Source organism: Onychostoma macrolepis, chromosome 11 (genome assembly GCF_012432095.1).
Source record: "Onychostoma macrolepis isolate SWU-2019 chromosome 11, ASM1243209v1, whole genome shotgun sequence".
In the NCBI taxonomy this organism is placed as follows: domain Eukaryota; kingdom Metazoa; phylum Chordata; class Actinopteri; order Cypriniformes; family Cyprinidae; genus Onychostoma; species Onychostoma macrolepis.
The window spans coordinates 12,139,595-12,154,774 of record NC_081165.1 but is presented as its reverse complement, the minus strand read 5'-3'; the positions used below and the strand labels follow the sequence as shown (position 1 = coordinate 12,154,774).

General features: G+C 38.3%; 1 protein-coding gene across 1 annotated transcript; it reads left to right on the top strand.

The window, feature by feature from the left end:
* Positions 1–900: 900 nt before the first annotated feature.
* On the top strand, positions 901–15,180 carry zmat3 (zinc finger, matrin-type 3). Its single transcript, XM_058791879.1, is given in 7 exon segments — positions 901–1,055; positions 6,540–6,698; positions 6,701–6,894; positions 7,181–7,327; positions 10,968–11,134; positions 12,490–12,584; positions 13,819–15,180. Coding segments are annotated over 7 exon segments (1,089 nt in total). The 5' UTR covers positions 901–937; the 3' UTR covers positions 14,028–15,180.

The window sequence follows — 15,180 nt, the reverse complement described above, 5'->3', positions numbered from 1 at the left end:
ATTAGACTGCATAAGCAAATTTACAGACATACTGTTTGTTTGTTTGTTTTTATTTAATCCGTACTAATTTAGATCTGGAATGGATAGTTGCATATTTAATAATAGATTTATAATTACAATGGATAGTTTGTTTATTGACAGTACTATACTTTTATTTCTTTCCATAAGTGTAAAAATACAGAGAAATTATAGGCTACTCTGTATTTTTTTATTTTTTTATTATTTTTTTTAATTATTATTATGAATGACTGACAAACTTTTACTCAGTTAAAAGTCATGGTCAAGGACCTTGCTAAAACATACTTGAATAAAATTGTCACATACTTGAATAAGTTTTCCCAATTAAATGTAAAATATGTCATCTCAATTTATTGTTGATTATTTCAATAAATATTTACTTCGTAGTTTGAACGTCTAAATGGATTTTAAGGAGCATAAAGTAGCCTTGGAATTTAAGCTGAGTAAAACACAAGTATTCATATTCAGTAGTAGTACTACTCGCGGAAAGTACAAATGTATTTAAACTATACAGATATTAGTAATGAAGTACACTACCTCATGTAGACTACTTCACACACCGTTTGTCAAGTCACAGGCTCGCGCATCCTCTCTTTGCGCGTGCTGCTGAATCGTCAATCAGATTCTCACTTCGATAGGAGATGGACTGTACCAACTAGGCTGAGGGAGACCTAAATGCAAATTGCACTATATTTCCGACCACTGGAATTATGTTTACGAATACGGTTTTCCAATGCATGCATTATAATAATTCAAATCTCCCTCTGTCTCAATTATACAACATTTCCCTCGTATTTCGAGTGTTTTTGAAACCATATGCGATTGAAAACACCCCCCTGCTGGACGTTTGAAGCATGCGGCGCACGTCTAGGTGGAAGAAGTTGAGCAGAGAGAGAGAGCTTGGAAGGATGCAGGGAAGATGGCGATGAATGTAAAGAACAGGGATGCTTTTTATCCAAGTGCTGACTATTGCGATATCTACACCTCTCAGCCTGTAAACTATGGAGGCTGCAGCCATTATTTCCCTCGGATCACAGGTAAGATAAGACAATGTTTTCGAAATGATTTTCAGTGCATTGCGTTATAACTGATGCTCTGCATCACATTTGCTTTGCACTGCAATGGTTTGAAGTAGGGGTTTATTAGGGACCGATCTTTATTTTTAAATAATGGAAAGATTTATGAGAAGAAGGGCCTTGATGTCAGACTAAGAACTGACAGATTGAGAATGAAAATCCCTATCTGCATTGCCAAAGGACCATGGCACATCAAATGTTAATGGAACACTATGTACATGACTAACATATTTCAAATCTCACTGAAATTCTTCAGGTACATATTTATGCCACTCTGTTTCTATTATATGATTATATGTTGCTCAAGCACTGCATGGATGCTGTGTGTTTGCATTAGATCAAGTAAAATATAATGCATACAAGCTTTTTCACTATATGCTTTTTCACAGAGAGTGAACTAATAATAAGTTGTTTTTTATTATTATTAAATGGACAATTATGCAGAATAGAGTATGAGGCAAGTTGAGTGAGGTATCTGGTAGGTTCTGCCCATGTTCATTGTCACACTTTAGTCTAGATTGCATATGAAACCAATAAATATATAAAGTGACATTTAATATAATTGATGATTTTTGGCTAAACGTCCCAGTAAGAGTCCATAACGTCGTAATTTGCTTTCCATGTTTTCAGAAAACACAAGGTTACTACTGTGGGTTTTATTTAAGAGGACTCCTTGGCAGTTGATTCATGTGACATCAAATTAAAAAGGCCATACGGGACATAAAAATGCTCAATTTTTATTTATTTTACATGATAGCACTGTTTATGCAAATCATGGATGAAGTAGACAGTGAGACACTGTACAGCTCTGATAAAAGTACTGAAATGCATCGGCCAAAACAGGAGGATGAAATGGATGATAATCGTTATAAACATTGCAAATGTTTCTTAAACACAGAGAGCAACCGTGCATGTAATGCATTTATTCTGCTCTCAATAATTGATGCTGTCAAAGAAGAACTGTACAATGCACGAACAGCTTAGAAGTGTTTTGCAGCAGTGAGTGGTGTAAAACAACCTGGAGCATCAAGTGATAGTACTGCTTTACCTTCTCATGTGCCCTGCATACCTTGCATTATAGATGCCCAACGAGAACAACCTGCCTAAATCTAAAAATCTTTGTTCTTAGTCCTGATGAAAGAGCAGATATCTGTTGTCATGCTCCAACTAAACTTTGCATTGCTTCCAAAAAACAGTGGATTTAATCCGAATGGATAAAGCAGGTATGTGTCCCTGACCTTGAGTTGGGACTGTAGGTTTTACTTAGACCTATTTCTGGGCCTGAATTCTCTGATGACCAAGAGATATCAGGTTTGTTTTCAGGTCAAAATAAGAGGAATATAAAATGGTAGGCCACTGAATCTTTTTTAATAGTGTAAGTGAATGTGCAGAGACAACTACAAGCAAGGCTACAAGTTCATAGGTTATTTTTTCATAGCCAGACCAATGCTGACCAATGAAAAGCAACCACAGTCCAGTTTTCTAATGGAATAGTTCACCCAAAAATGAAAATGTTCTCTAAATTAACTTACTTTCAGACCATCAAAGATAAAGATGAGTTTGTTTTTTCATCAGAACACGTTTGGAGAAATTTAGTATTATATCACTTGCTCACCAATGGATCCGCTGCAGCGAATAGGGAGTCATATTGTATAAATCAGAAGAGAAATATGCACAGATCAAGCACTGTTTATAACCCAAAACAGTTCTAAACAAATATGTGGCTGGATTATCATGTGAAAGGGACTTTTTCATTGGAGCATCATTATGGATTAGGACTGGAATTTTGGCCAGAAGCTTGAAATTTTTAAGGTTAAAACATTTTACTGATGAATTTGTTTTTTACAAACATGCAGCTTTTCACTTCACAAGACTTTTATTGATGTACTGGAGTGGTGTGAATTATTGTGATGCATTTATCAGCTGTTTGGACTCTGATTCTGATGGCACCCATTCACTGCAGAGGATAATTTGGTGAGCAAGTGATGTAATGTAAAATTTTTCCAAAACTGTTACCTTGAAGAAACAAATATGCATCATCTACATCTTGAGTGGCCATGGCCAGAGAGTGAGTAAAATACCTCATAGCACTTTAGAACACCTGAAAACAATAATTCAAATAAATGCACAGTTCTTCTGTTTGTTTAAACGTTCAGACTTTGACTAAACCAACAATTGTTGACAATTTGGGGATAGGACTAGCTTGACCTTGACCAAACAACTGGGGATAAGGAGAGCATTTGAGACCTGATAGAACCTATTTTCATTGAAAATAAAAATTTAAAATGGAAATAAATTAACAGCTCCATTTATGGATATAGACATTGGGGTATTTAAGAATTCCAAGAAGGGCCTTCCAATGCTGACACCATCCAAGCAACCGGAAACAGAACCATTTGGCGCATTCATATGTCTAATTTAGTCGGCTGAATCGTTGTTGTCATGATCCCGTCAGAACTGATACACTGGAAATATCACACAGCCACAAAACAGCTGACTCTCCAACCCCCCACTCGCTCAGCCTCGGATGTGCCGAAGCACCAAACATGCGCTGAATTCAGGAGGCAGGAGTCAGCCCTAATCACATCTGCAGGAGGCTATACGGCAAAGATTCACTCTTTCACTCATATACAGTGCCTTGCAAAAGTATTCATACCCCTCCATTTTTTTCACATTTTGTTATCTTTCTGCCTTATGTTAAACTGCTTTAAATTACTTTTTTTCCACATCAATCTACACTCCATACACTATAATAGTAAAGCAAAAAAAAAAACAGGTTTTTAACATCTTTGCAAATTTATTAACAATTAAAAACTAAAATGATTCCATTGCATAAGTATTCATACCCTTATCTGGGACAGTTGTATATGTTACTACACTTCAAGTGAAGTTAACCTGTGGCAAATTGAATTGAATGGGTATGATTTGGAAAGGCACACACGTCTTAATAAAATGTCTAACAGCTGATAATGCATATCAGAGCAAAAACAAGCCCTGAAGTCCAAAGAACTGCCTGTAGAACTCAGAAACAGGTTTGCGTCAAGCCACAGATCTGAGGAAAAGTTCAGAAAAAATTCTGCTCCATTGAAGTTTCACAGAAGCATGCAGTCTCTGTTACCCTTAATGGAAGAAGTTTGAAACAACCAGGACTCTTCCTAGAGCTGGACTCCTGGCCAAACTGAGTAACTGATGGAGAAGGGCTTTGGTTAGAGTGGTGACCAAGAACCTGATGGTCACTCTAGTTGAGCTCCATGATCATATATGCAGATGTGAGAACTAAAGGACCCTCAGACTCTGAGAAACAAGATTATCTGGTCTGATGAACCTCAATTCTAAGCATCATGTTTGAAGGAAACCAGCTCTGCTCATAACCTGCAGAGTACCATCCCAAAAGTAAAGTGTGCTGGCAGCAGCCTCATGCTGTGGGGTTGTTTTTCAGCGGCAGGGACTGAGGGACTCATCAGAGTGGAAGAAAAGCTCAGTGCACCAAAATATTGAGATAGCCTTAATGAAAACCCAGTCCAGAGCATTCAGAACCTCAGACTGGGCAGAAGGTTCACCTTCCAACAGGACAATGACCCTAAGCACAGAAAGAGTGGCTTATAGACAACTCTGTGAATGTCCTTGAGTGGCCCGGCCACAGCCTGGGCTTGACCCCAATCAAATATTTCTGGATAAACCTGAAAATGTGCGTCTGCCCCCATCCAACCTGACAGAGCTTGAGAGGTGAAGTGAGGTGAAGAATGGCAGGTAATTGCCAAATGATGATGTGCAAAGCTTGTCGCATCAAACAAAAAAGACTTGAGACTGTAAAGGTGCTTCAGCTAAATGTTTAGTTCATGTACTTATTTCATTTAAATGTGTTAGGTAGTTGTGACAATTCTGTTTTTGCTTTGTCAGTATGGTGTATGGAGTGTTGATTGATGTGGGGAAAAAAGTAATTTAAAACAGTTTAACATAAGGCAGCAACATAACAAAATGTGGAAAAAAAAAAATGAAGGGGTGTGAATACTTTCGCAAGGCACTGTATATGCTCTATTATTAAAATGGATCATTTGCAGTACTAATATGTGGCTTTTACATCTTTGTTTATGTAGCAAAGGAGGTCTGTTATGTTTCACTTAAATATTTAGGAATATAGATGGGAAAAAAAACAATGTGGACTGCTCTGAACATTTGGTTTTGAAGGAATGTGTTGGAAATTGTTTGAGTTCATTGATATTTCTGACTTTTGATTTCAGACTTTGGTATCTTGAAAACATTGAGATCTCATCTGAAACACTAGAAGAGACATGTGAGAGTACTGGAGTCTTTTTCTCGGACGAATCACCTAAGAAGCAGGAGACAAAAGCCTTTTGTTTTCTCTACATTTAATCTGACTGCTTTGAGAACAAATTGAGATATTAGCTAGATCTCATCCTTCATTCTTCACAAAAACGTTTCTCTATTGGCCTCTATGGCTCCATAAAGAAACTTTTACATCCATGGAAACTTTTCACTGCACAGAAAGAATCAAAAATTGTTCTTCTATGGCACAGTTCCCTTTTGCAACCTATATTTTTAAAGGAGACCTTTTATGCCCTTTTTTACAATATGTAAAATAAGTCTCAGGTGTCCCCAGAATGTGTCTAACATTTCAGCTCTAAATAACCCACAGATAATTTATTATAACATTTTGAACATGGCTATTTTGAGTGGTAGCAGAAACACACTGTTTTCATGCATCTATCTCTGTGAGTACTAAACTAAGTTCTCTTTCATGTCTTATTGCGCTTAAACTGTCAAATGCACACAAGTTTATGTTAAAAACACACATGAGGTACAAAAACAGTTGGTTATGTCTGTGAAGTTAAACAGCTGGGAAAGAAATTGCATGTTTATATCAGATCTGAGTGGCAGCAGCGTAATATACAGTAAATAAATCAATAAATCACTGCTCTCTTGTCTCCTCTGAGGCTGGGACTCTAAATAGTGTTCTGTGCTAATCATAGCAGCCAAAGACAGAACAGTTAGCATGTTTTGCTCGAACTTTCACCATGGCGTTAAAACTGGTACTCCGTTGTCGCTTGCGAAAACACAATGGCGGCACCATGGGTGAAAACTTTAGGCGCTAATATTATAATAAGATCCCTTTCTACATCACAGTGGGAGCGAAATCTGATGGGCTCCTTTTTTCACATGCTTGCAGAGAAAGGTTTATCAAAAAAATTACTGGGTTGTTCTTTTTCATGTTTTCTGGGTTGGTAGATGCACCAGGGACCCAATTATAGCACTTAAACACGGAAAAAGTCAGACGATATGTCACCTATAATATGTGTTTTGGTATTTAAAAACATAAGACGCAGGGCTTTGGAACAAAAAATGCTACAACACATTTTGTGTGTAAGGCCCTTAAAAGTGTATTTACTCACTCTGACACCTAAATTCTGTTATTTGGCTTTCCAGGTCCAGACCCCGTTCTAAAACCACCTCTTAGTTTGATATGTCAGCAGCCACCTCAGCCCTTCCAAGCCATGACCCCGACCCAGAACCTCAGTCCTCCGCCGGTGATGATGTCACCGGACCCCTTGCGGTTCCCACACTGCACTCCTCTAGCTATAAAGCCACCCCTCACCTGCAGTTGCCGCCCAACCCACCCATCCCAGCGCCCCCGGTCCTCAGTCCCAAGCCCCCAGAAGAAGACGGTCAGGCAGTGGGTGCTGACCAGGAAGCCACTCTGGAAGAGCTTTGCAAGCCTCTGTACTGTAAGCTTTGTAACGTCACTCTCAACTCTGCACAGCAGGCTCAAGCACATTATCAGGTAATCTAAAACTCATGTTATGGTCCGTGAGGTATGTAAATATGATAAGAGATTAGTGAATGATTTCACATTCTGTGTTTATGTCAATAAAGTGGTTTTGGTCTGCACAATGCCTGATGACACCAAAATAATAGTTTGCCTTGATTGATACTGTATGTTTAGGAGATTTTACTTTCAGTTTTGGTTTCTTTCAGTTAGTTGTTTTTCTTGAGAGCCCGAGTACTGGTTTAAATATTTGTTGCAATGAAGAAGAAAGCATGTAATCAGTCCTTTGTTTTGTCTATAGGGGAAAAACCACAGTAAGAAGCTGCGCAATTTTTATGCTGGTAGCCAGCAGCCACCTCCAATTAGAATACCAGAGGTAGTAGAGCCTGTTTCCCAGCAACCCTCAGCCACTACACCCACAGATTCTGCAAATGTGACTGCCAACCAGGTACTTATGACTCTTATCTGGTGCATTTCTGTCTGAGCAAGTGTGTGTTTGTTTTTTTACAGGCTGTCTGCAAATAGGGCTGGACGACATACATTTAATTATTTAAAGGGGTGGTTTACTGCTTTTTTTCTTTGCTTGATTGTGTTTATGGGGTGTAATATAATATGTCTTCCTGTTTCATTGTTAAAAAACGCCTTATTTTTCATATATTTCACCTTTATTGTAAGCCGCTTTCTCCTCTGTCATTTGAACGACCGGTTGACACCACTCCCTCAGAAACAGGCAATGGGCTCAGATTGGTTAGTTAGGCCGGTGTGTTGTGATTGGCTAAACCGCGTACTGCACATTGTCCGGAAACTTCACGCCCATCACCTTCACAGGCGACAGTTGCATGTGCTGCGGTCAAATGTAAATAATGGTGTCAATATTGCCGTATCAGTTTGAGCCAGAATCAGACCCAGAAAGCGGTGAAGAGAGTCAAGCAGAACTTCCGCAAGCACGGCTCTTACAAAACGTTTCTGAATGGAAGTTTGCTGTTGTGATTACATATCATTTTTTGAAGTTTGTACACGTTTGTCTTATACACACAAAATAGCATCGAACTAACTGGCTACTAAAGCCAGCGTTGGCTTGTGTTTACGTCCTTGATAAAACTAAAACATTACGTCTGAAATGATACATGCAAATACATTTAAAATGATGAAATCTTACTTACAGGTTGTGGTCCAACAACTGCTGCCTCTGGTTTTAAAGTTGTAACTGCTCCATGTTTTAGTAATAGTTTCTGTGTGAATCAGGCATTGAACTCTGAACTCTCTTGATTCTGGAAGCTGTCTTCCGTAAAATGCGCAGCACAGAGAGCTAAATTAGGATTGTAATTGTCAGGAACATAATCAAACATAAATTTTAACCATTGTTGACGAACTACAGCATCCGTAGGAAGCCCGAACACAGAAGACCTGACAGCTGGGTGAAAATAACACCGTTTCGACGGCATTGCTACAACTCTCCACTATAACTCTTCCTCTTCGACAAAGCCGCAGAACATGGCCTTGCCCCCTCTTTGGCATGTTCCGGAGGGAGGGGTTGATGCAAATTTATGGTTTTTTTACGTATGCAACCCGGGAAGTATCTCATTGTAGTCCCATATGAGTCGTTTTTGTAGGCATTAAACTTCCTGATTTTTAAAAGACGATATCTCCGCTTACGTTGAACTTTCAGCGCAGCAACTTTGCAGATACTGTTCATGCACCAACAGCAACATTACACACTATTTAAAATGACAAAAGTGAAATCACAGTAAACCACCCCTTTAAAATTTATTTGCAGTGATTTTTCTAGCTATAAAATTAAGCAACATTTTGAATGCATGTCAATAGACTAGTTTAGCAATATTTCTTTGTCTTGCATTATTTATGTTCCACTTGTGATCGCAAACTATTGGAGTATCGAACTAGCCTAAACTTCCCTAAGTACTTCCCCTCAGGGGCATCCCAGTCGCCAAGTGCGTTCTGCTTTGTGAAGTGGACTAGTGAAGTTTATATGGACAGACACTTGACTCCTCGATTTTGACCAAGGGAGCGAGTCTACTTCATATGTACACCTCAGGCTGCTCCATAGACCACAATGCAACGCGATTGTGACATCATCGCATATCGCGTTTAATTTACCCCCACCCCAAACAACTCTATGATATATATTTATTATATTATATATTTTTAAATATTTGAAGCAACCCAAACACACCTATATACTGTACATATAGAATAAGGGAAAAAATGTAAATACAAAATCAGCTCCACAGCGGATTCCAAGAGATCAAGGGCTAAGGTCTTTTCCCATTCAGCCCATTGCTAGGGTTTCACCAGTAGTGGGCACTTGTGCAACGTAAGCAATGATGTATATCCGAGTCAACCATTGTTTTTGTTGTTTTGTTGTAGTGACACCTCTAAAATAAACAATTAATTCAGCAATTAATTTGCATCATCACTAAGAAAAATGTAAGGTCTGTATAATTAGACGTTGCTAAAAAGAACATTATTTTGTGTATTTGGTGTAATGCAATGTGTTTATGCGGTTTAAGGTTCAAAAAACACATTATTTTCCACATACTGTACATTATTGTTGCTCCTCTAAGCCCTGCCTTTCTGAAACGCGGCGATTTTTACAAAGCTCATCGTTCTGAGAAGCAAGGCGTGCTCTGATTGGCCAGCTATCTAGTGCGTTGTGATTGACTGAATACCTCAAGCGTGAGACGGAAATGTTACGCCCCTTACCATATTGTGATACCGTGTCCCGGTGCGATGAGACTAAAACAATAAAACCCATTACAAACGAGGCATTTGTTGCATCCAGTGGGGACATAATTACTGATTATAATGACTTATAATGTCTTTTTACGCGTCGCGTTGCATTGCGTCGCGTAAACATTACCATGTCTGCATTTGTGATCGTAGAAACGACAAACAAGCTCTACTCTACACTGCTCAAAGCTCGCGTTTGAATAGTCAGTGGCAAATTCTTTAAATAGGAAAACATACTTACAGGCTGTGAGTCAGAAGCACCAGACTGTTGGATTTGCCCCACTTTATAGAAACAGTCTTTGAGCACAGCTGGCAGGCTACTCCCAGGTTCAGGAAATAGTCCTCCGTAAAATCCGTTGCACACACTCTAATATTTGGGTTGAACTGTTCTGGAACGGTGTTGTAAATACAACTTAACCACTGATTTCTAGCTGTGTCCTCTTTTGGAAGCCCAAACAATGTAGTTTCGCTTTCACAACGAAACACAACGTCTCCAGGACAAGGCGCCGGCGGCAGCAACTATACTACAGCGAGAATAAAAGTCCCTCCCTCTTTCATTTCGTATACGTTTTGGCGGTGTTTTGCGAATCTCCCCACACCGTGACGTAGACATGTGGGGGCGTGTTTGAATTTGCCATTTTAGGGGGGCGTGGTCGAGTTGTAACTTTTATAAAGAATAGCTCTTTGGTTTTGAGACTTTAGTCTTTGCAACTTCAGGGATCTTATCTGTGCACAAACAGCTTGTAACACTCCAAAGACAAAGGAAAACTTGAAATCGCATCATATGACCCCTTTAAATGTTTTAGAAAGAAGTCTCTAATACTAGCCAAGGGTGCATGTATTTGATTAAAACTGAAATATTATTACAATTTAATATAATTATATTTTAAAATGTAATTTATTCCTGTGATGCAAAGCTGAGTTTTCAGCATCATTACTCTTCACTACTCTCATCCTTCAGAAATCATTCTAAAATGCCGATTTGGTGCTCAAGAAACATTTATTAATATCAATGTTCAAATTGGTAATTTCTTTAAAAAAAAATTTTACTGAGCCCAAACTTTTGAATGGTTGTTTATATACACTGTACATATACTATATTGCATATCATCAAAAAGCTTAAAATGATCAAGATATTTTAGATATTGGTTTCTTTATCGTCCAGCCCTATCTGAGAATATCTTTAAGTGCAGTTTGATCATGCGGTGTCACTCTGCAAGCATCCATTCACTGAGATAGTGAGATAGTGTGATAGTAATCAGAGACGTCCCTGTAGACGCACACCTTTCATCGCTCTACTCTTTCTAAAAGCTGTTCTGTCATTGTTCCGTCTGCAGCCACTCTCTAAGGGCGCTAGCAGAGTCATACTGGCCACAGAAAATGACTACTGCAAGCTGTGTGATGCTTCCTTCAGCTCCCCCGCTGTGGCCCAGGCACACTATCAGGGCAAGAACCACGCCAAAAGACTGCGACTGGCCGAGGCGCAGCAGAACGCCACGTCCTTGTGAGTCTATCACACCCACGCGCTCACAGATAAAACAGCCGTTAAACGTGGAAAATCCTTCCGTGTTTGTGGGCGGTGTCTTTTTTAGGATTTTTAATGAGACATCAGTTATGCAGTTTGCATAACTCATACACTCATATTAATTTCAGCCTCAAATCTTGACAAAAAGGAAATCCACGTACACATTCTGCATCAACTAGTAGGAAGTTTTGCATAGAGGAAGAAGTTTTTCCTATTAGCTTTATCTTCAGGCTGTTTTTGAATTGATAAGTGGGGTACTCATTTTAATGCCACTGACTCGGCTGTCCTGATAACAAACACAGGAAGAGACATCCTGTTGCACTCCAAACGCCTGATTGTATCTGAGCAAACATGACTATGGCTAGTTAAGCTAGGTTTGAATCCCTCCCTTTAAGTAATTCAAAACAAAACAAATAAGCTTAATTATTGATAAAAAAAAAAGTACCAGTATCATTGATCTAGGTACTGCAGACTATAAGCAGTAGGGCTGGATGAACATTTCTGGCATTCACAGTGATTTTGCTGGAGATGTATTTATTCTTGAATATCTTAGAGATGTAGATAGCTTGCTTTTTATTTGACCACTAAAAATGTTTAAAAATATTTTTATGTCAGTGTGTCATTAAATTAAAATATACATTAATTTAGATATATTTATTATTATTTATTATTTATATTTGTCACAATATTTAATATTTTTGTGATCTGTTCTTGCTTTGTTACTTGCCAGCATGAGAGTGTTTTAATATTGAATTTAAATTTCAGTAGCAAACATTCCCCTAGACTTAGCAAGTTTGATTCATTTCCATAAATCAGTTCAAACTGTAAAACAACTGAAAACTATGATTCAACAGTTCATTTGCATCATCATTTAAATGTTCACAAAAGTTTGCAGCAATATTGTTATATTGCATTGCTATATTTGAATGAATGAGGCATTTATTTGTGGATATACATGTAATTTGTCCATATATTCAAATATTTTAGTAAATATTTTTTGTAGGTTTTGAATGAATATGCATGAAAATGATTCCTAATTCTTCTTTGTGTTCCTTTAATATAATATTCTGTAATATCCTGAAATATTATTACAAATTAAAATAACTCTTTTTATTTTAATATAATACTGTGAATACTTGATTATTCTGGCTTAGATTATTTCACTTAAATATTTTGATTCATCTCAGAAACAATGGTTTATATAAGAAATTACATAATAGCAATTACATAAATATAAAGGCATATAATATCATCAAAAGACTGAAAAATATGCTCATAAAAATAATGCTCAGCCATCCTAAGTGGTAAATCATGTTGTCTTATGTATTTTCCAGAGACTTGTCCAACACTCAGAGACGACCACGGAAAGAAGGATACGAGTATCGATTAATGAAGAACCGTAGGGCTCATATCAATACTGCCATGCCAGGTACTCTGTCTACACAGATTGTTCTCAACCGATAGTTGAGGAGGGACAGATTTTTGTCATCATGTCGATCTTGCCCTGAGACTATCCCTCGGGTTCTGTTTTCTGCCCAGTGGTGCAAAACCTCCATTTGCGATCAGTGCTTTGGCAGCAGAGCGCTTGGCAGCTGCGCGTGTTAGTTTGCCAGCCTGTGCTAATGTAGCTCAATGTGCTAGTCTCGCTAAATGCAGGCCAGACGCCAAGGCTTTGGTCTATGTAAGCCGATACTCCACCCCACGTCAGCCCCGGCTCACGAACGTCACCCACACGATGGCAGATCTCAGTCACACACATGCCCCCATTGCCCCGCGCTCCTGTCCTCACATACGCACAAAAACACACGCTATTGCATTCTATAAGTGAAGCCGTTAGCATTGCGTGTGATATTATTTTATCAACTGGAAAAATAACTAAATAAATGCTTTTTCAAAATAATATGTCTATTAGGTAAAAATGCTTTTTAGACTCTTAAATGTGCATTTGCTAAACAAGTGTATCGCTCTACACTGAGATGCACTGGCAGAGGGCTGATGTTTCCCTCGGGTGAGAGTCATCTGCTCTTATAATGCGCAACAGAATATACACATGATGAGCCACAAAGTGTGTGAGCCAGAGTTGAAAAAATAAATGAGCTTAAATATATAAATTAAATAATATACATTTCTATAGGTGGTACTTGGAGTTACATAAACTTCTTAAAATGTACTTAAATTTAAATTCTAATTTGCATCTTGCTTACTTCAGTTCGATTCAAATTCAGGAAGTGAACTGGAAATTAAAAAGCATTTTCAGTTCAGTACTGAATTATGCATGTATGATTGAAACATGTTTTGTATGACTGAAACAATGCTTGTTTTGTTTTTTGTTTTTTTTATTCTTGCAAAAAGCTTGCAATCCAAAATGTCTGTACACCGATTTGCAATAAAAAATAAAAGATAAAAAAGAAGAATATGAAAATCGGGGTTAAAATCATGCAGTGTTAATCTGGTATAAATGCATATTTGCTGAATAAAAGTATTAACTTCTTCTAAAAAAAATAATGAATTTTTTTGTGAGAATTAGCACATAAACCCCAGTCAGCGTGACTTTGCATTTCAGCGTGTATTTCATCACCTTGTAATATCTGCTTAGTCATGTAGCCATTTATTTGAAGTTTCATTCATTCACACGACCTGACATGTTTCCTGTGCTGTTTCAGGCCCTTACTATAACCCACGGCCGAGGCAGCGTATCCCACGTGACCTTGCGATGTGCGTCACACCCAGCGGGCAGTTCTATTGCTCGATGTGTAATTCGGGTGCCAGTGAGGAAGCAGAGTTTCGCCTGCACCTGGAGAGCAAGCAGCATAAAAGCAGAGTGTCCGAGCAACGCTACCGTAGCGAGATGGAGAATCTGGGATACACTTAAGAAGCAGCCAAAGAGTGATTCCCAGATCCAGATCCTGATGAAATAATCTTGCAATTCTTGAAGTAGCCACTTTTGTTTTAAAATGGAAAATGACGTTTGTAATTTTGTTATTCTAGAAGTAATTTACGAGCTAAAATTCGCACACACTGAAAACTTTTTTTTTGTGCCAGACAGACCATTAATTGGTGGCATGGACATTATTTAACAGAAAGTTTCAAACGCTCATAAGCACAGATTTAGGATCAACTGGCAAATAATTATGATTCATGATTAACATGGAAGTACTAAATTCTTCTCCTAAATCATCTTATGAGCAAGTACACAAATATTAGAATATACTGCTCTGGATTATACTTTTAGTATAATACAAAACAATACCTTCAGTATTTATGTATATGTCTAGCATTTTTTAATAATTGATGTAATTCTAATGTCTAACCTGACCTCTAACGTGCTTTGGAGAGGTAATAAGTGTAAGTGTTTTTTCTCAGCTGTTTTTGCGTGAAGTTGATGCCTCAAAAAGGGACAAATCTAGCAGCAATCAGTTTCCTAAACAAGCAGAAGTGGCAATCCTACTCACTCTGAGCCGTAGATTCACTGTGTTTCTTCAGGAGCTACAGAACGCACTCCGCCGTTCTGCCGATCAGATTAGAGACTGCATTCCCAGGAGAATCCACAGCGTGGGTCTCCGGCTTGCCTGCTGAATGTACTATGAAAGCGATGACAATAGATCTACGTCCGTCTGGCTTTGCACATGTTTACTAGATGTAGTGGGAGATTTGGTCTATTTTGGGGGTGTACATCTGATATTGTTAACCAGCATGCTTCAGTGCGAAATTATTTGGGTTATTGTTGTTTATTTTCATCTTGGATTATCCCCAGGGAATCTCTCCCCACACTAAAGGGAGAAATGGAAAACATGGCTATTTTTATTAAGGTCCGTGCCGCCCATGCCCCCTACCTCAGTCACAACCCTCTGACACGTTGGCCTACCAAAGCTTATCTGGGAAACGCTTACCTATTTTAATGTTTTGTATTCAATATTTACTGAGGAAACCATGACCTTTGAAGGAATAGTTCATCCAAGATGAAAATTTTCTAAAATTTAACTCAAATGTAGATAAATTTGTGTCTTCATCAGAAGAGATTTGGA